This window comes from Hippopotamus amphibius, chromosome 4 (genome assembly GCF_030028045.1).
Source record: "Hippopotamus amphibius kiboko isolate mHipAmp2 chromosome 4, mHipAmp2.hap2, whole genome shotgun sequence".
Classification (NCBI taxonomy): Eukaryota; Metazoa; Chordata; class Mammalia; order Artiodactyla; family Hippopotamidae; genus Hippopotamus; species Hippopotamus amphibius.
In genome coordinates this window covers 59,697,222-59,725,043 of record NC_080189.1, presented here as the reverse complement: position 1 = coordinate 59,725,043, position 27,822 = coordinate 59,697,222, and the positions used below count along the sequence as shown (strand labels likewise).

At 36.3% G+C, this 27,822-nt stretch overlaps 2 protein-coding genes across 2 annotated transcripts in view; one reads left to right on the top strand and one right to left on the bottom strand.

Annotated features, from left to right (window-relative positions):
- The window catches only part of ASB4 (ankyrin repeat and SOCS box containing 4), a 180,441-nt gene that overhangs the window by 59,815 nt on the left and 92,804 nt on the right, over positions 1-27,822 (bottom strand). The window lies entirely within an intron of this gene.
- On the top strand, positions 277-13,571 carry PDK4 (pyruvate dehydrogenase kinase 4). The gene is made up of 11 exons (XM_057732803.1): positions 277-730; positions 1,723-1,864; positions 3,070-3,141; positions 4,549-4,733; positions 4,882-4,968; positions 5,424-5,501; positions 7,291-7,367; positions 9,155-9,253; positions 9,458-9,568; positions 9,770-9,883; positions 11,063-13,571. Exons 1-11 carry the CDS (start codon positions 616-618, stop codon positions 11,204-11,206), a joined length of 1,224 nt encoding a protein of 407 aa, XP_057588786.1. The 5' UTR covers positions 277-615; the 3' UTR covers positions 11,207-13,571.

The window sequence follows — 27,822 nt, the reverse complement described above, 5'->3', positions numbered from 1 at the left end:
CAATGACATCTGCGAGCCCAGATTCTTGGAAATAGTTTCTAGCCAGGAATGCGTGACATTGAGACAGCCTCTCCCCTGTAAACAAGGACGAGTCTGGGCCGGCCCCCAGCCCACGGTATCCGGGGTCCTGTCCCAACGTGGCTGATCTCGAGCCCACGTACCTCCTGACGTCCGCTTTGGCTTCCTGCTATCCCCTTTACCCCTCACAGCCTCGGGTGCCAGGCCTGCGCGTCCTGGAGGCGGGGCCCAAAGTTCTTTATCTGAACAGACTGGCGCAGCCCCAGGCTCAGGAAGCTCTCCAAGTCGCAGTGACTCCTCCCCCTTGGAGCTGGCGGGGAGCGTGCAGGGAAGCAAATAAAACCTCGCGAGCCGGGAGGTGGTGACAGGACACGAACCTGAGTTGCAAGCCATCAACTGCTCCGTCGACTTACTGCCTGACTCCTCCACCTCGAAGCACCTCCGAACCTCAGCCCGGGACGGGGAGCACCAGCCCGCCAGCCCACTTGCCCTCCCGCCCGGACGCGCCCCGCCGCCTCTACGGTCCCAGGTCCGGCTCCCCGCAGCCTTCAGCCCACAAACCAGCCCCAGCTTGTGGCAGGAACGGTGGGCACCAAGATGAAGGCGGCACGCTTCGCGATGCGCAGCGCCGGCTCCCTGGTCCCCCGCGAGGTCGAGCATTTCTCGCGCTACAGCCCGTCCCCGCTGTCCATGAAGCAGCTGCTGGACTTCGGTGAGCGGGGACGTAGGGCCCCGGGCGGGGACTGGGGAGCTGCCTTAACTTTCAGACCCGGTGTAGGGAGGGCTGGACTCATTACTTAAAACATCTGGGGTCCGCTTTCCTGCTGAACCCTGGAACTTCGACGCCAGCACACCTTGCCTTTCTTAGATCTGCCTTTTTTCTGACAGTTTGTACCTGCAGGTCAAGGCGACTTGCAGTCCCGCTGATGCTGGATGGTTTGAGCTCATCTTTCCTCTTCTTTCTGTCCCAAGCTTTCAATCAAAATACTTTTTGCCTTCAGTCACCATTTAAGATTGAACTGGAAATTTTATCCCCTCCTTCACTGCATAGTACTTCTTGGAGAAGATTCCTAATATAAAGTCGCCTTGAATTGAGATTTTATCCTTTAGCCACCCCTCCACAGAATTCATCTTTCTGTATTCCTAACAAATTTCTTTGTCTCTTTAGCTTCATTGTTTTCTATGTATTTGCATTACTGCTGAAAATATTTACAAACTTTGTGCAGAAATCATATAAAGAAAATTTCAAGGATTGAAATGTGGCGTTATTTATCACTAGTCTGGAAACATCAGGACTCCCACCCCACCCCTTTTCCCCTCACTCCAGTTTCATATCTAGAACTCTGTGAATGATGTTGTCTCCTTGACATTGTGGTTTGACTAAATCCTGGACTCCTTTATGAATACTAAGAGCCGTGAGATATTATGACTTGTTGGAAGTGAATCCTCATCAAAAAGAGAAAACAATAATTCTCATATTTGGTCACTTTTTAAAAAAGAAAGAAAGAAAAAGACAAAAGACAATGAAGAAGAAGGTGCTTACTCCTGGATTATCTACAAGCAGTTACCCAACTGAGGGTGAAATATAATTTTGTAATATATGTATATATGTACGTGTGTTCAATATTGGATAGTTAACGCTACTCAAATATATAATTTAGATATACTTTCTTCCAAAAACTAAATAAATGTTGTTTATTACAGGTTCAGAAAACGCATGTGAAAGAACCTCTTTTGCTTTTTTGCGACAAGAGTTGCCTGTGAGGCTAGCCAACATCCTGAAGGAAATTTATATCCTCCCTGATCGATTAGTAAATACCTCTTCAGTGCAATTAGTTAAAAGCTGGTAAGTGGTGAACCATTCTGAAATGATCTTTAGTTTTAAAGGTAGTTGTCTTGAGTATAAATTCTTACAATATATTAACATCATAACTGGAAAACAGGTGGTCTGAACCTTAAATACTTTGAAAGATATAAAGAATTTTCTATTAATTTAAGGTAAGGTATCACAAGGGCAGTTGTAAAGCTATAAACAGACATTTTTACCCTGAAAAAGTAGATACTTTCACAATATAATTTTTACTTTAAGAAGAAAATACGAAAAATAATCGACAGTTACAATATTAGTTTGTATTTTAAATAATAAAAAAGTTTGATATTGCAAAAAGAATCCTGTCCTAGAAATAGATACAAATGACCACTATTTAGAGAGGGGCTAATCTTTCTTACTTACAAACCAATTAACAAAGCAGGTCCTGGATTCAAATCCTGCCTCTGTCTTTTGGTAGTTGTGGAATCCTTGGCTAGTGTCTTATCTCTAGGCCTCAATTCCCCCATCTGTTATTGAGGAGAATAAAGTATATGTCTCAAAGGGATAATTGAGTGTAATTAAATGAGGTAGTCCATTTGAAAAGCACTGAAAACAGTACCTGGCACACAGCCAACACTCAGTGTCAGTTATTATCTCCTTTTGCAAATACAGATACTGACTTAGAGGGGGGAGATCAAGCAAAGGAGCAGATTTTCAGAGAACAGAGCCAGGTTATGCACTGAAGCAGATATGCAGCAGACCTTCACCCTGACCCACTGAGTGCACAACTTTTTGTCTGTTGATTTAAGAAATATATGTATTATACACCCAGTAAACAACTGCACTCTGAAACACATATTCAATCCATAGTATTTACTGCTGCTTTCAAGACTTCTACTCACCTCTGAATGAATATAGTAGGAAAAAAACATGAAGCCTTTCTGTAAAAGTTGTTTCTAAATGCTTTTGCTATAAAAATAAAGACATTTGACAAACAAAACAGAGAACTGAATAGTGATGTAGTATAGTTAAACATAATTTTAATTTAGAAAGTTGAGGATTAAATTTGTAGCTTTCTTTTTTCTAACACATATTGTTTTCCAAATGTCTTGGAGGAAAGTTTTAATTTTAAACATAATACTTTCTCTCTTCAAATCATTTGAAAAAAAAGCAATCTATTTTCAGCCACTTGTAAGTGACTATTCAATTTTAAAATTTAAAGCACACCTGTCGCTTTACAGGTATATCCAGAGCCTGACAGAATTGGTGGAATTTCATGAGAAAAGCCCAGAGGACCAGAAAGCATTATCAGAGTAAGTTTTATGCATTAGAGCAAGTGTCTAAAACTTTGACTATCAAGGGATCCATTCAAGAAGACCATATCACAATGGTAAATATCTATGCCCCCAATATAGGAGCACCTCAATACATAAGGCAAATGCTAACAGCTATAAAAGGGGACATCGACAGTAACACAATCATAGTGGGAGACTTGAACACCCCACTTACATCAATGGACAGATCATCTAAACAGAAAATAAATAAAGACACACAAGCTTTAAATGACACATTAGACCATCTCGACTTAATTGATATTTATAGGACATTCCATCCAAAATCAACAGACTACACTTTCTTCTCAAGTGCACACGGAACATTTTCCAGGATAGATCACATCTTGGGTCACAAATCAAACCTCAGCAAATTCAAGAAAACTGAAATCATATCAAGCATCTTCTCAGACCACAACGCCATGAGACTAGATATCAATTACAGGAAAAAAACTGCAAAAAATACAAACACATGGAGGCTAAACAATTCACTCTTAAACAACCAAGGAATCACTAAAGAAATCAAAGAGGAAATCAAAAAATATCTAGAAACAAATGACAACGAAAACACAACGACCCAAAACCTATGGGACGCAGCAAAAGCAGTTCTAAGAGGGAAGTTTATAGCAATACAGTCCTACCTTAAGAAACAAGAAAATTATCGAATAAACAACCTAACCTTACACCTAAAACTCTGACTATTTCAACATCAAATTTTTTAGACCTAACTTAAAGGATAATTTATAATATAACCCTTAATAATAAATAACTACCCCTTACAAATGACAAGTTTTGGCTTGTTGGTTTTTTAAAAGTAATAGAAAATTATGGCATTGAAAAATATGCTGAGGATGAAAAGTGTAGAGAACTTTTTTTAAAGGAAATCTATTTTTACTATAAATTTAGTATGATGATTAGATTTGTAGAGGGATTTACTATTACATTATGTTAATGCATGTTGGTGTCATTGGAGTACACATTTTCTTTCAAAGTAACTGATAGTTTCTAGCTATAAGAATAAGAAATAAGAATCTCTTCTAAATCTGACAGGAAGTTTGAAGTTTCTTTCACAATGGCATTCTAAAGCCATCTTCAATATTACTTATTTTTTTAAAGAGAAGGCTTAGTGAACAAGTAGAATGAACATGCCAGTCACAGAGGTGGTATTTTTACATGTAAGCTAAAAGCAAAATAAATCTGTTTATGAAGCTATCTCCTCTACTGTAGTCAAAGAATCTGTAGTGAGTCTTAATAAAGCTTCATCCAAACTTATTTAGTTTTTTTAGATAGGTACTTGAGAAAAGCTTTAACCTTCTTTGAAGTAATCTAAGAAATATAAATTAATGAAACATTTGAACTTCTACTAACCGTAAATGTGTTTTGACTTAGTTTTGTAGATGTCCTCATCAAAGTTCGAAATAGACACTATAATGTAGTTCCTACAATGGCACAAGGAATCCTTGAGTATAAAGATGCCTGTACAGTTGACCCAGTCACCAATCAAAATCTTCAGTATTTCTTAGATCGATTTTACATGAACCGTATTTCTACCCGGATGCTGATGAACCAGCACAGTAAGTCAGTTCATTATGGTCACGATATATAGAGATGGGTGTAGAATATAAGCCATACTCTAACTAGATAGTTCACTACTCAGAGGTAGTTCTAATCACTATTATCCTGATTTTTATAACAATATTCTTTGTTTTTATTTTTCAACAGTCCTTATATTCAGTGACTTACAGACAGGAAACCCAACCCACATTGGAAGCATTGATCCAAACTGTGATGTGGCAGCAGTGGTCCAAGGTAATTCCTAGGTTTCTGCATTTCTTATTGAAAATATGTACTACCTGATTGACACATCTATATAGTTGAGGTGACTCTCTGAATGAATTTGTATTCAGAGGGTTCCATTTATGTTTTTATAAATACTGTAATGAAGGTTCTTTGCTTTTGAGTCAGGTGTTTAAATATTCATTTATAATATTATAAAAAATCCCAACATCAATAGCTAATGTGCCATATTCTCATGTATTGTATATGATCTCTGAAGTACACGTATTCTTATAGCAACAGCTGTAATGTAAACACTGTCTTGTTTTTCTTCAATAAAATATTAAAAGGGTATTTTTTCATATACATAAACCTGGACTCTAATGAATATTTTAGATTAAGAGTAGTGTATACATTGAAGATCAGTGGAAAATTTTACTTGGCATAAATTCATTTAATCGTTATGAAAAAAAACCCTTCCATTCCAGATGCCTTTGAGTGTTCCAAGATGCTCTGTGATCAGTATTATTTAACATCTCCAGAATTAAAGCTCACACAAGTGAATGGTAAGCTATAAACTAAATATATTTTAATCTATGGAAAATTCAGTGTTCTCCTAGTATGATTACTTCTTATAAATACAAAACAACTTCTGTATTCCTTTTTTCCCTTCTGAACTTGCCCAGAATTTATACCCATTTTTGTTTTTTGAAGCCAAGGTTCTCCTTATTTCAACTGGAAAGTTCCAATTGAGTATATTCAGTTGATAATGACGATTTATAAAGAAGAATGGTTTGAGCAGATAATTTAAGATTTAGAGTAGCAGCTAAGTTGCAATATCTTAGATCAAAGAAAGATGGCTTACTACAGAATATGGGAATAAGGAGGGCAGAGTAGGAAGAACCACTTGGTAGAGGAGATATGCTCCTAAAGAGGTTACCTATCAGACCTGAAAACAAAAACACTTTAAATTGCACTATAAGAAAGAAGCCAGTCATAGAAGGACAAATACTGTGTGACTGCACTTATATGAGGTATCAAAAATAGTCAAGCTCATAGAAGCGGAGAGTAGAATGGTGGTTGCCAGAGCTGAAGGAAGGGGGAAGTGGGGAGTTGCTATTCAGTAGGTATAAAATTTCAGTTATGCAAGATGAATGAGTTCTAGAGATCTGTGATACAACACCATTCCTACAGTTAACAATACTATATTGTACATTAAATATTTAAGAAGGTAGATCTCATGTTAAATGTTCTCACCAACTTTTTTTTTTTAATTTTCACTATTAAGTATATATCACTGTTTTGGAAGCAGAGCATATTTCAATAGCTTCAACTCTAGGGTACCTAAAAAGATAAGGTCTTCCCACATTGACCAAAGTAATTACATGATGAATGCAAGGCACTATTTTTATCTTATCCCATAGTTGCTTCTCAAAGCAAGACAGTACACTTAAATTGGAAAAACCTTCTCCTTTCAACTCAAACATCTTTTTAAAGTAGTAGTTATATAAGAACAATGTTTGTTGGTAGTGAGAATTAAAATCAAGTTGCTCAAATTAAGAGTAGCCCAACTCATGGATTGGGGATAAAGGAATGTAATTGATTGCCAAACTAAAAGTAGGAGTACAAATAAAGATTGAAAAATATCTCTAAGCATTAACAGCATTGTTGCATAATACTTGTAGATAAACTGCTTGGACTGTTTGATAAAATAAAGAGGGAATTGTACCAGACCTTGTTTTCTGATTCAAACTTTGCAAGGCCTGGAAAACCAAAGAATAATACTTTTATTTTTCTTTTCAGAGTATTATGAGGTTTTTGTTTCTGTTTTCTTTAGCCTCTTGGTGAAAATTAAGCACATTTAGCCTATGGGATTTTATGTTTAGTTGATAAAAATCAAGAACAATCAGATGTGTCATTTTCTCATGCATTAAAAATATGAAAATTATAGCTAGCTAGCATCAATTTTGACATTACACTGTAGACTTACATTTATTTTTCTTCTTTTCTTAAAATGCATATAATTTTAACTCTGCAATTGTCCAGTACAAAAGGTTTGAAAGTAGAAATAACTAATCCATGTAATCTAATTTAGTGCACCCTTATTTTCATTTATCTGACCTCATACATTTGTAAAGAAATGCAAAAATTAATCATAGAGCACTCGGTAGCAACTGTAATAGCATTCTGATAATAAACCAGTTGTGTTTACTGTTTAAAAGGGAAGGTTCTAAGGTAAGATTTTTAGAGTGAGGAGGATGGGGAGTATTCTAAAATATCAGTCAAATAGATATAAAAGTTTATTTTAATGAAATATTTGTTTACCAATTCTAAATGAGCTTAATTTTTTTCTAGGAAAATTTCCAGGCCAACCAATTCATATTGTGTATGTTCCGTCTCACCTTCATCACATGCTCTTTGAGCTATTCAAGGTAAGACACTTCACAATTATTGCAGTTTCATTTTTTTTTTTAAAGTTCACTGGTTACATTTTTATTTCCTTTATCATTTCCTACTAAACAGGAGCCTCACTATCTTCTCCCAAGCATGCTTCTGTGTCTTAATAGGAAGAAGCTATAGTTAATGTTTGAAAGGGTACATGCAGTTCCTTGTAGCATCAACATGTATTTGAGAATGCACCATATGATTCACAATGTATCAGTGCTCCCTGTTCCCATTATCTCTTCAGGTGTCCAACAAAGCACTGGTCCTTCATTCGTTCATTAAGGAAGGTCGTGGGGTGAATGCTTCAGTGACTGAGGCCTTGTTACCTCCACCCCCACAGGCTGGTCCAGCTCCAAATTCAGGTCTAGAATTGGAGGTGGCAGGGCCCCAACCTGTAGCTAGAGTATACTCAGGGGGCAGTCAGTTCCTCCACTGATCTACTTTAATGTGTGTATGAATCAGCTGGGAGTTTTGTTAAATTCAGATTCTGATTCAGTAGGTCTGGGATTGAGCCTGAGATTACAAATTTCTAATAAACTAACAGGTGATGCTGCTGGTCCATGGTCCACACTTTCCATAGCAAGATGGTAGGGTAGTGCTTCTCAAACTTTAGTGTGCTTTAGGATCACCTTGGGGGCTTATCAAAACACAGATTCTTAAGCCTATCCCAGAGGTTTTGAGACTTTTGACCTGAGAATTTGAGTTTCTAACAAGCTCTTTGAGGATGTGGATGTTACTGGTCTGGGATAGCTAGGTATAAGAATTAAATCCTGTCCCAGGTTCTAAGTCCAAACTAGAACTCTATACTTACACCAAAAGATAAGAAAAACACTTGAAGCTTTGTGATGCTTAAGAGTCTCCTGGACTGGAGAGGAGGAAGTCTTTAAAAAAGTGAAATTTGCCTCTAATTTTGATATAACTCATCCCGGAATCTACGGCTTCCTAACTTATTCTAATGATAGTGCAATGAGGTATTGATTGTACTACAAACATCTGATCTATTTTATTTCACTTCAGCTAATGATTAGAACTTAACATTATTATACAGAAACCAGAAAGCAGATAACCTACCAGAAGAAGAGTAGAGAGGAAAATGGGTAAAATAAACCAAAACTTTATCTGTATGAGATTCATCTAGTTGTCTGAAAACTTGTTTGAGTTTATTCTCTGTTAAAGGACAAAAGACACTTTTTTGTTTATTTGATTTACTTTTAAATTGAATGGTCCAACTCACACAGTTATTTTGCCATCGTTGGTAAAAGTTAAGATGATAATCAAATGCAAATTGAAATTTAATTTAGAATTATTTACTATCCTTTTAAATAGTAACAACCTTTTCCCAGCAAATTTTATAAAAGCCAATAAATTGGTTCAATGATTCACTGTTTATTTGTTATGTAATAGTCTTTGGTGCTCAGATGTAAAATGTAATGGAAAGTCAGAAAAGAGAGAGCCAGGAAATGGACTATAAAAACCAATTTCTACATTTAAATTAAGCTTACAAATAAGAACCTGACAGCTAGCAGAATTGTTTTTCCATTAGATATTACTCCCAGGAGCTATGTTACATGGTAAATGAATATTTTTCATTATATATCCTGCATGACACATTCATAAATGGCTATTTACAGAGCTATTTTACTACTAACTTAAAAAAATAAAATAAGAACTTTGAATTACCCTCTGTGCTGCTTTTATTTTAAACATAAAAAAACATTATTTATTGTCCCTCATCTTCCTGCCACTGAATTCCTTATGGTTTTGTTTTCTTTAGAATGCAATGAGGGCCACAGTTGAACACCAGGAAAACTGGCCTTCCCTGACACCAATTGAGGTGATTGTTGTACTGGGAAAAGAAGATCTTACAATTAAGGTAACCATTCTCTGTTTTTCTTTTGTGTCTTAAGAGAATTAAAAAAAAAACAAAACAGTCAATAATAATAAAGCTCTCTGCTTTGAGCAATAGATCAAAGTCATATATACCAGGTGACTTTTAAATGAAGAAAAGGCATTTTTATAGAGACAAATGCATGTTGTTTTTAATTTGTAGCTCTGATGACTTGTTTGTTTGCTTAAGATTTCAGACAGAGGAGGTGGTGTTCCCCTGAGGATCATTGACCGGCTCTTTAGTTACACATACTCCACTGCACCAACGCCTGTGATGGATAATTCCCGGAATGCTCCTTTGGTAAGACCAATTATATGGCTAAGTTCATCCCAGCCACCTAGTTCAAAATGTAGAGCAAGGATTACAAGGAAGTATTTAGGCAAGTTAATCAATTTAGTTAAACTGGGCACGGGGATATGAGAAAGCATTTTGTATTCTTATGATTTTGTGTTCCTGTGATCATGTTCACTTCTTTGTCAATAACTCATCTTTCCCTTCAAGGCTGGTTTTGGTTATGGCTTGCCAATTTCTCGTCTCTATGCCAAGTACTTTCAAGGAGATCTAAATCTCTACTCTTTGCCAGGATATGGAACAGATGCTATCATCTACTTAAAGGTATCCTTTAAATCCAATAGAAAAAATCATATTTCTGAAAAGATTGCTTCTTTTACAGCCCTGAGTTCTATGGTCCACAGCGAATACCTCAAATTGAGTTAGTGTAAATAATGACCACAGTCATTATATTTTCTGTTTGGTATGCTTAGATATATCATTTAATATTTAATATGGTAAAGTATCAAAAAGGAAGTACACCAGGCCACTTGCCTCAATAAAGCAAAATTGTTTCCCAAGAAGCACATTAGTTTCTGAGTGAGAAGATGCTCACCTGAATTTTTTAAGGCAACGCCTATTGGCATCTCTGAGAATAGCTATACTTTTGTTTTACTTAGACTTGTGAGAAATACATATATGCTAATAATGTTTCAGCCTAGGAGACAGCTGATATCAAGATACTCAAGACCTTAAGCTGACCTTATTAGAAATCCAGGGAGAGGAAGGCTGAGTGCTCAGGAGCTGTCAGTGGGGTGCCTGGCATTTCCTGTTTAAACTTTGTACATGAGTTTTCCATTTCTGATAAAGCCTCAGTTTATTTGTTATGGCCACCATCCCGATTCTGTTAATCATTTGCCAATTATTTCAAATGAAAATATATTTACAGTTATTAACAACTAAAACGTTAAGCTTCCAGGCTCCCATTTTGTGCGAGGGAAAATGGGACCGTTTGCCACGCGGTCTTAGAACACCTGAAATAGTTATTCATTTCTTAAATAGTATAAATGTCTTCAAAGTGTTGGGAAAGATTAACATATTATAGATTTATAGTATCAGATTTTAATACATCAATAGTATCAGGTTAGGACTCTTACTTTATCACACGTACAGAAGTTTTGCCCCAGGAAACCTATTTGGCTGTTGCTATTCAACTCTATGGCATCAGCAATATGCAAACAAGGGACATGGGTAACTACTGAACACAAACTATTCCCTAATGGATAACTGTATATATGCTATCTCAGCCCCTGTAGGGTGCAGATAACATTTACTTTTCAGTTTTCTTTTATACAGTGCCTAGCATACCATGGACTCTGGTGTGTTCTTATTACTAAATCAATTTAAAAATGTATTTGAATGTTTGAATACTTACCTCTGAATGTATTTTGAATAATCACTTCAGATACAAATTATGTGATGAATAATTTCTTTGGTTTGATTTTTTCCTCCCTCTTCTTTCAGGCTTTATCGTCTGAGTCTGTGGAAAAACTCCCAGTCTTTAACAAATCAGCCTTCAAACATTATCAGACGGGCAGCGAGGCTGGTGACTGGTGTATCCCAAGCAAGGAACCAAGGAACCTGGCAAAGGAGAAAGTGGCTGTGTGAGGAGGGACCCTCAGGACGCTTTAAGGGATCAAAGTGGGTCTACGCCAGTGCTGCTTCCTGAATGTTTGTGTGCGAACTCTTGTTTTCTCAAAAACAAACAACAGCAACAAAAGCTCCCTGATCAGAACACTGACGGGCAGAGGAAGAAGGCTCCTTTCTGTGACGCAGGCGAGCACAGTGAAGGACTACAGGAGTGAATGGCTGGCCAGCTCTTTATTCTCTTAACTTAGAATAACAAATGAGTTTATATCAAATCCTCAAGAAATAAGCCTCAGTTTTTCACCTCTTTGTCAACAAGAATGGGAGTGAGAAGTGAAGATGCAGGCTAGCAGTTTCAACCAACTGATATTTTAGGCCACTGGTTGATGTCATAAGATAATGGTGTTTATGGATTATAAAGTGTCAATATACCAGTACTTTTCTGCCATTCAAAGGATTAGGGCTTATTTTATGCTACATGATTAGAACTATATATAAACATACATGTCATATATGTCTGTGCACTCTAGAGATGAAAAGGCAGTGACTGAAATAACAGTTACTTTGAATGAGGAGGAATGAGCCAACACGTTTTATTCACAGTTGCAGCCAAGGCATGGGCCTATGTAAAAGCTCAGAAGAAAGCCCCTTCTGATAAATACAGTGCCTTTATTATGCTGCTTTTCCCGTTCACACCTCAAATAAGAAGTGAACACATGGCCAGGTGCTTAGTCTTGGCTGAATTTTAAAATATGCACTGAATTCAGGATGTTGGCAGTTGGAGGGAGAGAAAAATTACCAAAGCAATAGCAAAATCTCACCTTGCTTTGTTTACAAATGAACAGAAGTAGATTGGAAAAACCAGTGTTAGGGAAGAAAATCATGCACTCAGAACCTAACTCAGTGGGAAGGGCTATTCTCTGCAGTGGTGGTAATCCAAAAGCATCTACTTTCTAGGCTTAAAGAAATGTATTTTTTGTATATTTAATTATATTCTCTACACTCCACCATTAACGTGTCTGATAAAAATTTGTAATTAACAAATAGCTCAAGAATATTAGAATTTAAATACTTCTTGGAGTATTTTTAACAAATAGCCTGCAAGAGGTCTTCATGCCACTGATGCTTTCATCTGTGCATCACTGTGAATGAGAGCTAATACATGAAAGCTGTAATGCATATGGAACTTTTGGGGAGTTCAGGTATAATATGCAGGTTGACAGGGAAGTCTAGCACATTCCTCTAAGAGAAGAAATGAAAAAACAAAGGAAAGAGGGAAGGAAGGAAGGCAGGTAGACAGGAAGGAAAGAGGGAGGGAAGCAGAAGGCAAGCATCTTGCTATATTTCCAACAAATTGTTTCAAGAAATGACCCATATTATCATGGGTAAATTATTGGCTAGAGGATGAATCGATGTCTTTCAAAACAGTATGGCTTCTTTAAATGGTTCTCGTTCTTGCAAGGTAATAGGCTTTTTATGAGATAAACTCTTCTGTGTCAAATTAATGTTTTTAACTTGGATGTCAAACAAAACTAGCATTTTCTGTTTTGTAAAATAATCAGTAGTGTCTATATGCTGAATTTAACATTTGTGTTTGATTTTCTCATGGCCTAGTGTTGTGGTGCTTCTGGTAGTAGCCATTGAAGCCTCAAACTATTTGTTGTGGATTTCAGACTCTCATCAGAAGTCCTGGAAGTGACTTTTCTTGATGGTGGGACTCTGGCTCATGCATTTGTTGATTACACAGAACTATTTTCAACAGGCTATTTGACTTCAAAAATTTAAACATTTTTGCATGTAAATACTTCTATTTACCAAAGATTTAAAGCAGTTGATTAATAGTTAACCCAAACACTGTGAACTATCTTTAAAGCACTAAAGAAAAAGAAATGTTGGTATCTCAATAACATTAACTGTGTAAATGCAGTTCTATAAAATAGAAATAGTCCGCATTGATATTTATGAAATCTATGGAAGAGCTTTAGGATTCTAGTGGATGGAAACTGAATGTTCAGGCCCACTTAAATTATTAATGTATAAATTGTGTTTTTGTGTCTAGGTTATGTACAGAGAAATGTGACAATTTTTATAATAAACATTTTTTTTATTATAATGGTAGATGTCATCTTTTAAAGTTCTTTTCTCAAATTAATGGAAAGTACTAAGAAGAATTTGAGGTAAAGGTTTTCCTCACTTTACATCAAGTCTAATTTATCTACATGTTGGATATGGCCTTTTAAAAAAAACTTAAAATCTTAATTTTTAAACAAAAGATAAATACTTTATAGCATTCCAGAAATTTCTGGTTGTCCTTTGCTTTCTTGGTTATGCCCCAATAACACATAGTACAATGTGTGTTTATCTACATGAATAAATTCAATAATCATTTTTGCAATGTATGCATTCTCTACATTTTTTTTGGCAAATTTACTTAAAAGTCTGACTTAGTGATTGTATTTACATAGCAAATACAGTGGAGTATCAGAATAATTACCTAGATAATTTAGGTTCCCAAACAATTTCTAGATTACATATCTGAACAATAATAAGGTAGAAATAGGATAGGAAGTACTAAATTAACTGGTGACATGTTTCATCTTTGCTGTCTTCACACTGTCTTTCTTTACTAATTTAATCCTACCTTATCTTTAGACAACATTCTCTGCCCACCTCCATAACACGCTTATTGCAAAGTTCTGCAAAAGAAATAAAAAAAAATGGAGGGAAGAAGGAAGGAAGGAAAGGAGGGAGGGAGGGAAGAAAGAAAAGCAATTAGAATAAAATAAAATCAGTGGAATGAGTTTGTTGTAACCAAATTCTAAAATGTCAGAATAATCATATGTAAATAAAAAATGCCATCAACTACAACATTAGACCCAAAAGAACCTATACTAAAACTCTTCATCAGTGAAATTCTCCTTCACTTTTGCCTAAAGGATGCCCAAGAGCACACACACATGTAAATACATACACACACGGGATTTAACTGTACAGTTCCCTTGAATTAAGAGGCTTGGGAGGTAGGGGGTTAGCATATGCCCTGGGCTCAGAACCTTCATCCCCATTTCCACGCAAACTGCAAGACTTCAAGTCCCACAATTCTCCATTTATGCACACATACATCTTTTTGACTCGTGTGTACCCTCAAAGGATACTAATTATCAAGTTCAACAAAGTGGGCTAAATTTTCATTAAAACTATCTGGTATAATGGTATAATACTATTTCTCCCAAATTTCAAATTTGGCTTGAAATGGTAAGAGCATTTAACTACAGAGCATCTTAACTACAACAACATGTACAAAGAGAGATTACTGTGAGCTAGTAGCTTAAGCATTGGCCTTATTATTCCTTTATTCTCCTACTACATTTTCAGGTACTGTACTTACACTTAGATGTGTACCAACACTACAAATGTGCATAGAATCTCCAGGTCACTTTGGTCTGTCTTGATGAAAGTACTGAGGAATTTTCATAATTTCACAAGAGCTTATGTAAAAGGTCCCCAAGACCCCCACCATGAACACTTAGAGCAGTGGGCTTCTATCTCCATGAACATTCTATCCGTACATCTTTTGGGGGGATTTTTTTCACTTTTTCCCTGTATCACAGTTACTTTTTCCCTGTATCACAGTAAACATTTCCTGGATAAATACACGAATAAACACATAAATAAACCTCTGCCTTTAGAACAGCATCCCTGCATTTAAAAGCAGATTGGAACACAGTGTTAAATACATGTACACCAAATTTTATAAGATTTTACGCTTGAAATGGTATTCAAAAGTTTTACAACATTGCAGAAACTCTGGAATATTTTCCCAAGCCAGATAAATTGCAACTGATCTTGTTTAATGCAGCTCTCCATTGATGGCCTTTAGCCATTAAAAATTATCACATATTTCAAAAGAAATTAAATAATGGATAAAAATTATAACTCCTAAGGAAATTTCTTGAGCAAGGGGGTTGGTATTTCAGATTTTATTAGTATTCCTCCTTCTTGTTCACCTTGGACTCAGTTGAAAAAATATCACCATCCATATTTCATGGCCTCTTAATGGAAATAAACAACTGTCTTTTAATGAGATTTTTCAGCTCCTACTGAAGTGCAAATAAACATTAAAAGCCACTCAAAACCAACAGAAATGTCAGTAGCCTTGAAAACATGTTGAATCTATTAAATGATGTGAAAATGATGTGAGCTTAGTGATAAATCCAGTAATGAAATAATAAACTTTATCAACAAATTATAAGACATCATTTTCATGTTTACTGCCATTATTCAATGCAATGAAAATACACAACTGGTTGTCAAATAATGTGATATAGCTAGGAATTATTTATTAGCATATTATTTTCCATAAACGTAAAAGGATGCTTTAATATATAAGACAAATAGCCTATTAAATGGCAAAATCTTGAGTTTATTTTATCAATTCCATTAAAATTATGCCCTTTATGGGTTTCTAGTCCCCAAAATATACTTTGATATTTGCTAGAATCGCCCTTAACTCAATCTTTTTCTTTTAAATTCATTTTTAAGAATAACAAAATATGTTTGAAATTATAACTTTGTGACCTGAAAATGAAATAAAAATTTGAAAACAAAAATGAAAACCTTGTACTGTGTTCTTAGGTGATTCTGTTTACCTATTTGAGTCCCAGTTTTCTCTTCTAACTACATGAAAAAACTAAATGAATGCTAGTTGCTTAAGGAAGACACTTCTAATTCTAAAGTCACTGGATCTATTCTCATAACAAGCAAAAACCTTTTTTCTGTTTCTTTAATTTTATATTTATATGAGATGATGTAAACTTATTGTGGTAATTATTTCATGATGCATATAGGTCAAATCATTATGTTGTACACCTTAAACTTATGCAGTACTATATGTCAATTATATCTCAATAAAATTGGAAGGGAAAAAAAGAACTCTCACATAAATGAATGAATGAATGAATGAAGTTTTAAAATGCATTAACAGTGATGAACTTTATTTTTAAAATTTTTATTTTATATTGGAGTATAGTTGATTTACAATGTTATATTAGTTTCAGGGGTACAGCAAAGTGATTCAGTTATACAAATACATATTTTTTTTTTTCAGATTCTTTTCCCTTATAGGTTGTTACAGAGTATTGAGCAGACTTCCCTGTGCTATACAGTAGGTCCTTGTTGATTAATTTATATATAGTAGTATGCATATGTTAATCCCAACCTCCTAACTTATCCCTCCCCCCCTTTTCCCTTTGGTAACCATAAGTGTATTTTCTAAGTCTGTGAATCTGTTTTTGTTTTGTAAACAAGTTCATTTGTATCATTGTTAAAATTCTACATACAAGTGATATCATATGATAGTTATCTTTCTCTGACTTGCTTCACTTAATATGATAATCTCTAGGTCCATCCATGAATGAATAGATGAATGAATGAATGAATGAAGTTTTTGACTGTACATTTTCTAATATTTCTTTACTGAATACCCTGCCTCCAGTTTCTCTTCAGTCCAAGCTAGGCTTCACATAATATCACTGTCAAGCTCAGAAACTTTTGCGACTTTTCCAGTGCCTAAGAATCTGGTATTCACAGTTTTCTACAATCTAACATACCTGACCAACCTTACAACCTATATCTTCTGTTACTGAACTGTTTAGTATACAGTCTTATAAATATGCAACAAACATTTTCCTTTTGATCACTGTTAATACGCCTGCCTGAAATGTCCTTCTCTTCTCTGCCTTTTTTCTAAATGCCGCTCAACCTTCTAGACCCAACTCAAATTCCCTCTCCATGGACTGAACATCCCAGGCCAAAGTGCCTTCTCTCCCAACTTCCTCCTCTAAGTTCATACATGGTCAGGATCACTTCAGTATTTATCATGTAACCCTAAGGTTTCTAGTGGAACGTTATAGAGAGGTTTAAAATCCAGACACCCAATTAGATTTTTTCCCTGCAATCCAGGACCATAAATTACTCATACCTATATAAAAACCATGATGTTAAGCCTGTCTCATGTGTAGTAGACATTGAGAATACTTCTTGATTGATATATTTTTGATGAGTTGGGAAAACAGAGAAAAGCAATGAAACAGTTCCTGATTGATCAGATTATTCTACTCATCTAAAACCAAAGCCACCCTCTTCACATTAAGGGCCCTCAGCATTTCTTCTCAGTCTGGGAAGGATCCATGTTTATTTCCAGATGGATCATGGCTGTAATATATACATACAAACTAATTTAAACCTTTTGTTTCAGGCTTAAAACTAGTGTTTTAACTAGTTTAACACTAGTCTGTGTCCCCAAGGAGCTTAGAGTCCTATTGAGGAGTTAAAGAGACACAAACATGTGAGAAGTTAAATCATGACCAAAGATTTTACTAACAGTTCAAGTCAGCAGTAGAGGAGATGCCATAATATACATAGCTAGGCATATTCACTAACATTAACTGCTATAGAAATTTAAAAGAGGAAAGGTGATTTCAGGCTAAAGTGACTAGGTAGAAAGAGGACAATTTAGGGGGAGGAAATGGGAAAAAGACCATGAGGAAACTATCCAGGGAGAAGCTGGGAAAGGTATATTGGAGCTCAACCAAATATAGTCTGAATGTCTAGATATGGTACCTGGGGGATCAAAGAGCCATTTACTAGGATAGTAAAAGGATCAAAACAGTTCTGTTGACCAAAATCTTAAGATCATATATCTCGCTGTCAGTTTATTTACAAAATACAATGCAGCAATCAGCACAATCTTCTTAAATGAGAAATTAATTTAATAATTGAATAACTAAAGGGAGAATCTGTGGTATGTTGACTGATGAGTGAAAACAGTGGGTTTTCACACAAGTGTCATACTGATGACACATGTAGACTCTGGAGCCAGGCTGCCTATATTTCCACGGCAGCTCTGCCACTTAATAGCCATGGGAAGTTATACAATTTTTCTCTGCTTGAGTTTTCTGATCTGTGAAATGAGGATAATACTATAGCATCTTCCTTATAAGAATGCTGTGAAAATTAAAATGAGTTTTTAATCTATGTAAAGCATTTATAACAATCCTTGGCACATAAAATTTATACACATATTTGCTATTTTATCAATAATGTTATTTAAGTATTAGATACTGGATCCTTCTATTAAGTTCTGATACAAATGAGTTGATAGCAATAAAATAAAGTACTGTTCTTCAGATATTAAGTCATATAGTGTGAGCATGCAATGTCAATGACAGTAACAAATTTGCTCCAATATACCCTATTGCCCGCTTACGACACTGGGATTAGATTTTTAGGTCAAGGTATGGTTTGTTGACCTGAAATGACTGAGTAAGGCTAAAACCTGTTCAGAAAGGGATCAAACCCAGACCCTGACCTCTTTGGTAATGCTGCCCAACCAAAAACTGCGTGGACAGTGGTGCCATGCATTAGCTAATGAGATCCATTAACTCTTTTATGTCCCCTTGAGAGCACTGCACAAGGCTGCACCTCCCAGAATACCAGAAGAAGCTGGCTCATTGCACACTATAAACAAACACATAGCACTTTGCCCGAAGCACACTCTCAATAATTGTTTGTCGAATGGATGAAAAGAGACTTAAACCATAAAAATAACAATTAGGCTTCAGTTGTTCCCCAGGCAGCCTCTTTCCCCTTCTAAATATCATATTTCATCTTGTGAAAGCAGAACTCCAAATGATAACAAAAGCAAGCACAAGACACGGTTTTTAAAAAGCCTTTGAAAACAGTTCCCTGGCATACTGGAAAGTAGAGAATGTTTTCTTTTTTCTTTTTTCCCTTAGAATGTCTGACAATAGTTCTTTGTTTATAACTTAAAATATATCCTGCATTCTGTATAGAGTTAGATGTGATTCTTATTTTTACCTACTCCAGATAGTTCCAAGCAGGATTTTACTTACCATGCACTAATTTGGGGGAAATTATTTCAGAGATAAAACTTGGCACTGAACTTGAAGAAACAATTTCTTAACCAAAGATAATCTATTCATTATAATATTGACTTGATCTTTTTAAACTATTATCTCCATTGGCCAAAAATATTTATTTCATGTATTAGAATAGAAATTGATTTCACTATACTTCTTTTGTCTCTCTCTGACCAGTTTTAAATTGAAAGTAAGCAAAAAAGAAAATTCTACAGAATTTATTATGTAGCAAATATTTTTCAAAGGATTTTACATTAATTAATTCATTTTTCCCTCACAACAACCCATTATATTATTAGCTCCCTTGCATAAATGGACTCCTTGTATCCTCACAACATCTGCGGTATTATTATCCTACCCATTCTACAGATAGGAAACTGAGCCACAAAGCAGTCCAGTAAGTTGCCTTTACCAAAGGACAGAGCTGAGATTTGATTCAAGGCACGCTACACTCCAGAGCCTTTGCTCTGAAGAAACAGTCCGTCGTTGAGAAATTCAGGGAGGACAGCAACAGGTTACAGTGATGTCCGAGGGTGTAACCCATAGCTAATCTACGCGGCAGAGGGACACTGTCAATGACCTCACCAGGAGCCTAACTGGCCAGCTGCAGGCCCCTGGATTTCTTCAGATGCTATTTTCAGAAATCCCTTGCTACCCGCAGAGCCATCAGAAGCTTGGGTTGTAACGACACTTAACCATTCCTCAGGCACTGAGGCAATTCACGTACTTATTCAACAAGCAATCAACAAAGATTTCTTACGCGCTACATGCTGCCGCGCGCTAGGAATACCGTGATGAATCACAACGATTCCTGTGCTCAAGGACGTTACAGTCTATTTGTGAGCACAGAAATTAGGTTTGCAAATATTGATATGTTTTAATATCTTTATTTATTCATATCATCCTGAGAGTTAGATACAAGATTTCTGGGGCAGGGACAAACGATTTATACTTACTCATAGTAAAAACTGCATCAGCTTTCCTGGCCCCAATCTTTGCCCTTTCTAAGGTGATTCAATGAGAGCCACATGTCACTTTATACTTATCGGGATCTGTACTGTAGGTGAAGAACCCCCAAAGAGTCTGAGAGTTTATCTAGAAGAGGAACAGCTGTCCCCCGCCCCCCATTCCCGACCCTTTGTGAGACAGTGAGAAAAAACTTTGCTCCCTAAAGGACGCAAACTCTCCTTGGGACTTCCCTGGTGGTGCAGGTCTGGGAAGATCCCACATGCCACAGAGCAAAGAAGCCTGTGCACCACAACTACCGAGCCTGTGTGCCACAACTACTGAGGTGTGTGTGCCTAGAGCCCATGCTCCACAACAAGAGAAGCCACTGCAGGAAGAAGCCCCCACACCACAACGAAGAGTAGCTCCCGCTCTCTGCAACTAGAGAAACCCTGTGCACAGCAACGAAGACACAAGGCAGCAAATACATAAATAACAACAACAACAACAACAAGCCTCTCCTTCAGCAAAGAATAGGAAGGGTCCTGGATTCTTACCCTTTGGAATGTAAATAAATATTTCTGGGGAAGATATGACAAGTTTTGTCCCAGCAAAGTCCACTCACAATTCCTCGGAAATAAAAATAAAATCTGGATAATAAAATGAAGTCTGACCTTTTCTTCTTTCCCTTTGTGCTTCATCCAGTTTCACTTGGGCACATGGGGCCCTGTGCAGAGTCCTCGCACCGAGGCTGCGGGCACGACGCCGGTAAGTCAAGATGGCAGCCGCGGGGCTGTGTGCAGAGAAGCTGCGCCCGGCCCCGCGATGTGGAGCCACGCCCAACCGGCCAGAACTCCGCCCCGCCCCCCTGCTGTGAAGAACCCCGTAATGCAGCCACGCCCACGACCTGCAGGGGGAAAGTGTGTGCTCTAGAGCAGCGGTCCCCAGCCTTTTTGGCACCAGAGACTGGTTTTGTGGAGGACAATTTTTCCACAGGAGGGGGTGGGGAGCGGGGGGGGGGGGGGGGTGATGATTCAGGAGGTAACGGGAGTGATGGGAGCAGCAGATGAGGCTTCGCTCCCGCACTCGCTGATCACCTCCTGCTGTGCGGCCCAGTTCCGAACAGGGCACGGACCAGGGGTTGGGGTCCATGCTCTAGAAGGAGAGCTTGCACCCCTCCATTCTTTGATCAAAAAATAAAGCTTTCCTTTGCTTCTGAACAGAATTGTCTCATTCTGTTGGCTTGAATGACATTGGGCAGCAGGACTGTTGTTGGGGAAGTTTCTCTGGAATGAACTCTGTATAAGGCTCTTATTTCAAGACAACTCTTGGAAAGTCTCCAGGCCCAGCTTTGGTCAGGTGCCTTTTTTAGAAACATGGGGAGAAATGTTCTAACTGTCCAAACCTTGATCATGTACCTACCCACGGGGCTAGAGGAACAGGGGTGTGGAGATAATGGGTCCAATTTAAACCATATAGTCTGAGAAGGATAACAAGAAATGGGTAGAGATGTTTCCCCGAAGGAAAGGTTGGTAGTAAACCAAAAGCATATGTCCACTTTCCACAGCAGGAAAGGATGAGTCAGAGCACAGGTGGAAAGATTTCTACTAGCTAGGGGGAGAAACGTGTCCTCCTTTATAACAAGATGAAATCATGTGACTTAGATCACATTTTGGTTGTTAAAGCTTATCTGTAGAGAATGGAAAGGTGAAGTGATTACAGGTTTGAGGACAAAAAAATAGCTTTGAAATAATTGCAGAAGAGTAGGAGGATAAGCTATAAAGAGAACCTATAGTTAGGTACAGTGCGGGGAGGAGACAGGTGGTTGACTAACCTGCTCAGTTGTGGGATTTCTCCTGTAATGTACTCAAGAGTCTGGATTAGGGATCAGCAAACTATTGTTTTTTTGCTTGTTTGTTTTATTTTTTGTTTTTTTCTTTTTTCTGTCAAGGGCCACATAGCAAATATTTTAGGCTTTGTGCACAACATATGGTCACTTTCACACATTTTTCTTGGCTTTTAAACAAATTTTTCAAAATGAAAAAAAACTTTTCTTAACTCCTTGACCGGGCTGTGGTTTTCTGGTTTCCATGCAGGCAGGGAAAACATGGAGGGTTACATACATCTATGGTTGTGAATTAGTCCAATAGGTAAAATGAAAATAAAGAGACAATAAAGTTTAGAGCATTTGTGAACAAGTGATGGAAACCCAGACCACTAGACACTGAATTCACCGATCACTCATTATTTATAGATAAATTCAATTAACATTGCTTAGGTGTCTGTTGTGTGCCAAACACAAAGCTATGTTCTGGGGATACAATGGTAATCAAAACAGGCATGACTTCTACCCTCATGGGGTAGAACCTAGTGGGCAAAGATAGAGATTAATTTTAAAGTAACTAATAAAAATGTATAATTATACCTAGATCTGTGGATAGTATATACAAATTTTGTACCATAACAAATTCAAGAAATATAACATTCTTCTATTCTTCCAAGTCAAATTTAACTTGCTATACTATATCCTACCCCTATCCCAAATCATTATGAGTTTCTCTCCCTTCAGCGTTGTACAATGATTCAGGAGTCTTTCACAGTCCAAAACAGTCCACCAAGGCCCTTCGGCCTTTGGATTATGCAGATAACTGCTGTTTTCTCTGCTTTCCAAACCTGACTGATGACCGTAAAGGAGAGAGAGGAGATGGAAGAGATCTGTGCCTGCAGTGCAAAGCTTCACCTGGAGATCTTTATTAGTGATCTCAGGGCAATTTCCTGTGTACAAACGCCTACGTCACTCAAAGAATTGCCACCTCCACTGTATCTGTCCAAGGAGTCAGCTATTTCTACCTCAAAAAATTCAGTTTCATGTTTCCAGCCTCCCCAACTCTGGTACAATGCCACATAAATCCAATCAATAGTCAAATATTTCTAAAATAATAAAAAAAAAAAGAGGTGGGACAACATATGCCTATAAATTTTATCAACTTAGATGAAACTGACCAATTCTTTGAAAGACACAAATTACCAAAACTCAGACAAGGAGGAATAGATATCCATCCCTATATCCATTAAAGAAATTGAATTGCTAATTAATAATTTACCAAAAAAGCAATGCACCAAGTGTATATGATTTTACTAGTGCATTCCACCAAATGTTTAAGGAGGAAATAACATGAGTTGTCAAACAACCTCTTCCAGCAGATAGAAGCAGAGGGAATACTACCTCATTCATTCTATGAGAGCAATATTGCCCTATTACCAAAAACAGATAAAGACATTGTAAGAAAAAAATCAATATCGCTCATGAACATAAATGCAAAAATTATCAATAAAAGGTTACCAAATTGGATTCAATCATAAATAAAAAGAATTATATACCACAGTCAAGTGAGATACATTCCAGGCATGCAAAGCCGGTATAGCATTTGAAAAATCAATCAATATAATCCACCATACCAGTAGGCTAAAGAAGAAAAATCATGTCATATTTACTTACTAAAGAAGAAGAAAGTTGAAGGACTTATACTACTTGATTTCAAGACTTTAAAGGTTCTAAACCTACAATATAAACAATATAGTGTGGTACTGGCAAAAGCACAGACACAAGTGTCACTGGATCAGAAGACAGTCCCCAAAACAGTACCAAACAAATACAGTTAACTGAGTTTTGACAAATGTGCAAAAGCAATTCCATGGAGAAAGGATAGTCTTTTCAACAATTTATGCTGGAAGGATTAGACATTCATATGCAAAAAAGAGAAAAAAATTAAGACACAGATCTTACATCTCATACAAAAATTAATTCAAAGTGGATCATACAACTAAATGTAAAACATGAAACTATAAAACTTCTAAAGAAAACATAAAAGAAAATCTAGGTGGCTTTGGGTTTGGTAGAGTTTTAAAATATACCAAAGCATAATCCATGAAGGTAAAAAACTGAAAAATGAGACTTTATTAAAAGTAAAACTTCACCTCTGTACAAGACATTGTTAAGAGAATAAAAAGACAAGCCGCAGACTGGGAGAATAAGTTTGCAAAACACATATTTGATAAAGGACTTTTATTCAAAACATACAAGGAACATTTAAAACTCAATAATTAGAAAACAAACACATTTTAAAATGGGAAAGAATCTGAATAGACACTTCACCAAAGAATATATACAAATGGCAAACAAGCATACAAAAAGACACTCAACATTATTTGTCTTTAGGAAAAAGTAATTTAAAACAAGATACCACTATACACCTATTAGAATCACTGAAATCAAGAATACTGACAATATTATATGCTGGCAAAGATGTAGAGTAATAGGAACTCTTATGGAATGGCCACTTTGGAAGACAGATGGTAATTTCTTACAATGATAAACATTGACTTACCATGTATCCAGCAGTCACACTCTTAAGTAATAAACCAACTGATTTGAAAGCTATGTTTACATACAAACCTGCTTGCAAATGTTTACAGCAGTCTTATTGATGATTGCCAAAAACTGGAAGGAGCCAAAATGTCTTTCAGTAGGTGAGTAGATAAACAAACTCTGGTGCATTCATAAGATGAAATACTTTTCAGCAATAAGACATATTTACACTACCAACTGTAAAATAGATAGCTAGTGGGAAGTTGCTGTATAACAAAGGGAGAGCAACTCGATGATGGGTGATGCCTTAGACGGCCAGGTCAGGGAGAGTGGGAGGGCGTCGCGGGAGGGAGGGGATATGGGGATATATGTATAAATACAGCTGATTCACTTTGGTGTACCGCAAAAGCTGGCACAAGAGTGTAAAGCAATTATATTCCAACAAAGAGCTTAAAAAAAAAAAAAGGAATGAGCTCTTAAGACATGAATGAAAAGACATGGATGACTCAAATGCACATCACTAAGTGAAAGAAGTCATTTTGAAAAGTCAGCATACTATTTGATTCTATTTATGTGACATCTGGAAGAGGCAAAACTTTATAGACAGTAAACAGATCACTGATTGCCAGGGATTTGGGGGTGGAGCCAAGGAGAGCTGAAAAAGTGAAGCACAGGATTTTTTTATAGCAGTGAAACTTCTTTGTATGAAACTACTTCAAATGTAATGGCACATACATGACATGATGCTTTTGTTAAAGACCAAAGAATTTTACAGCACAAAGAGTGAATATTCATGTATGCAAATTAAAAAAAAATTTAGAAGGTCAGGGGAATCCCAGGATGGAGTGCAGAATATGACAGAGAAATCTAACTGTATTACTAATGTATGAAACAACCTCACTGAAGAGGGTAGAGGCAAAGGTCTGATCTAAGTGACTTGGAAATAGAGTCTGTAAGACTAAAGGCAAAAGGAATAGTACATAAGAACTGTACTCTAGTTGATAAAGTTTTCAATTCTGAAACCACTGTACATGTATAAATAACTGAGTAAATGGATGATGATGGTGGGAGGCAGATTTCTCACTGCTGGAGTGAGAAGTTACAGAGAAGCAAGGGAAGAAAATTAGGATTAGAGTTAGAGACAAAATTATAAACTCATGATTAGTGTAATATAGATACAGAGGGATACCTATTGGAAATATTCATATATATGTGTAGATATATATGTGAGTATATACACATATTTCTTTTCTCTGTCTGCTATAAGAGTCTAGAAGTGATGAAATCCCAATAGCAATGAGCACACCTAGTGCCCAGATCTTGGTTTCTAATTGGAGTTTAGTTAATAATAATAATGTACCAATATAAGAATAATGTATCAATATTGGTTCAGTGGTGACAAATGTGCCATAACAATGTAACATGTTAATAACTGGGAAACTGAGTGTGAGGTATATGGAAACTAGGTACTACCTTCAAAACATTTCTAGAGATCTAAAACATTCTAAAATAAAATGGTTATTTAAAAAGTAAAATGTGGGAAATCTCTGTACTTTCCTCTTGATTTTGCTGTAAACATAAAACTGCTCTAAAAAAATAAAGCCTTTTTTTTAACTTTTAATTTTATATTAGAGTATAGTTAATTAATAATGTGTTAGTTTCAGGTGTACAGCAAAATGATTCAATTATACATCTACATGTATCTATTCTTTTTCAAATTCTTTTCCCATTTAGATTGTTACATAATATTGAGCAGAAATCCCTGTGCTATACAGTAGGTCCTTGTTGGTTATCCATTTTAAATATAACAGTGTGTACATGTCAATCCCAAACTCCCTAACTATCCCTTCCTCACACCCTTCCCCCGTAAGCATAAATTCATTCTCTAAGTCTGTGAGTCTGTTTCTGTTTTGTAAATAAGTTCGTCTGTATCATTTTTGTATAATTTTTTACTCATACTGAGTGAAGTAAGTCAAAGTGAAATATCATATGATATTGCTTATATGCAGAATCTAAAAAGAAAAAAGCTATTTTAAAAAATAAAATAAGACGAGAAGAAGCTTAAGTTCTCTAGCCTAATGGCACCTCTTTTAATTCAGCAACATAAAAGTCCTTGAGGCAAAAAAAAATCCTAAAGCTTGACTATATGTTTGATTGGGGCAGGGTGAGAATTCCCTATGGATGTAAGAGCAACACAAAAATTACTATTTCAGTATATTTTGTTCTGCAAAAAAGGCTATAAAACAAAAGGTACAGTTTAATCTTACACAAAAGAGTACCTAATCTGGTCATTGTCAGCTAGGAAAGGTTTCCCTAAGAAAGGATGAATAGAAGTCAACTAAGTAAAGTAGAGACTGGGGAAAGTGTTCCTGATTAAAGGAACAACATACACCTGGGGTAGAATTAAGAGAAGCATGGTCAGTCAATGATGACCAGTGTGGCCAAAATGCAGAGTGGGATAAGACGGAAGCGTGAGAAATTTTAAGCATAGGCCCATCACATGTGGCCCTGTTGACCAGATTAAGAGCAATGGTCTTTATCAGAGAAGCAATAGGAATCTACCAACGGGTTTTTAGGAGGGAGAAAGACATGATCAAATTTAAGTTTTGAAGATAGCACTCTGGCTGCAACCACAAAGAAGGAATCGGAGCTGGGCCAGAGTTGAGGCAGAATAAGCATTAAGAGACTAGTTTATAGTGTTCCTGATGACGGAATATGGTGACTTGAAATAGGGTAGTAGTAATAAATATGGAGGAAAATGAAGGATTTAATGGCTATTGAGGAGTTAAAATTGAAAGGACTTAAGATCAGAAGGAAGGCTACGATTTCTACTCTCACCACTTCTCTTTAATATTATGCTGTAAGTTCCTAGCCAGTGCAACGAATCACAAAAAGATAAAAAGGACATACAAATTGGAAAGGAGGAAATCAAACTATCTTTATTCACAGATGACATGATCATCATATAGAAAACCCTGTGGAATCCGCAAAAAAAAAAAAAATTCTACTGTAATAAGTGAATATAACAATGTTGCCAGGTATAAAATTAACATGTAAAAATCAGTAGTATTTCTATATTCTAGCAATGAACAATCAGAAATCAAAATTTTTAAAAATACCATTTCAACAGCATCAAGAAAATACAAACTACTTCAGAATAAATTTGATGAAAGATGTACAGGATCTGCACATTAAAAAATTACAAAACATTGCTGAGATAAAATAAAGACAACCCAAATAAATGGAAATATATAGCAGGTTTGTAGATCAAAAGATTCACTATTTTAAAAAAATTTAATTCTCTCCAAATTGATATACATGTAGATTCAATGTAGTCATAACCAAAATACCAGTAGGCTTTTCAATGAAAATTGACAAGTGTA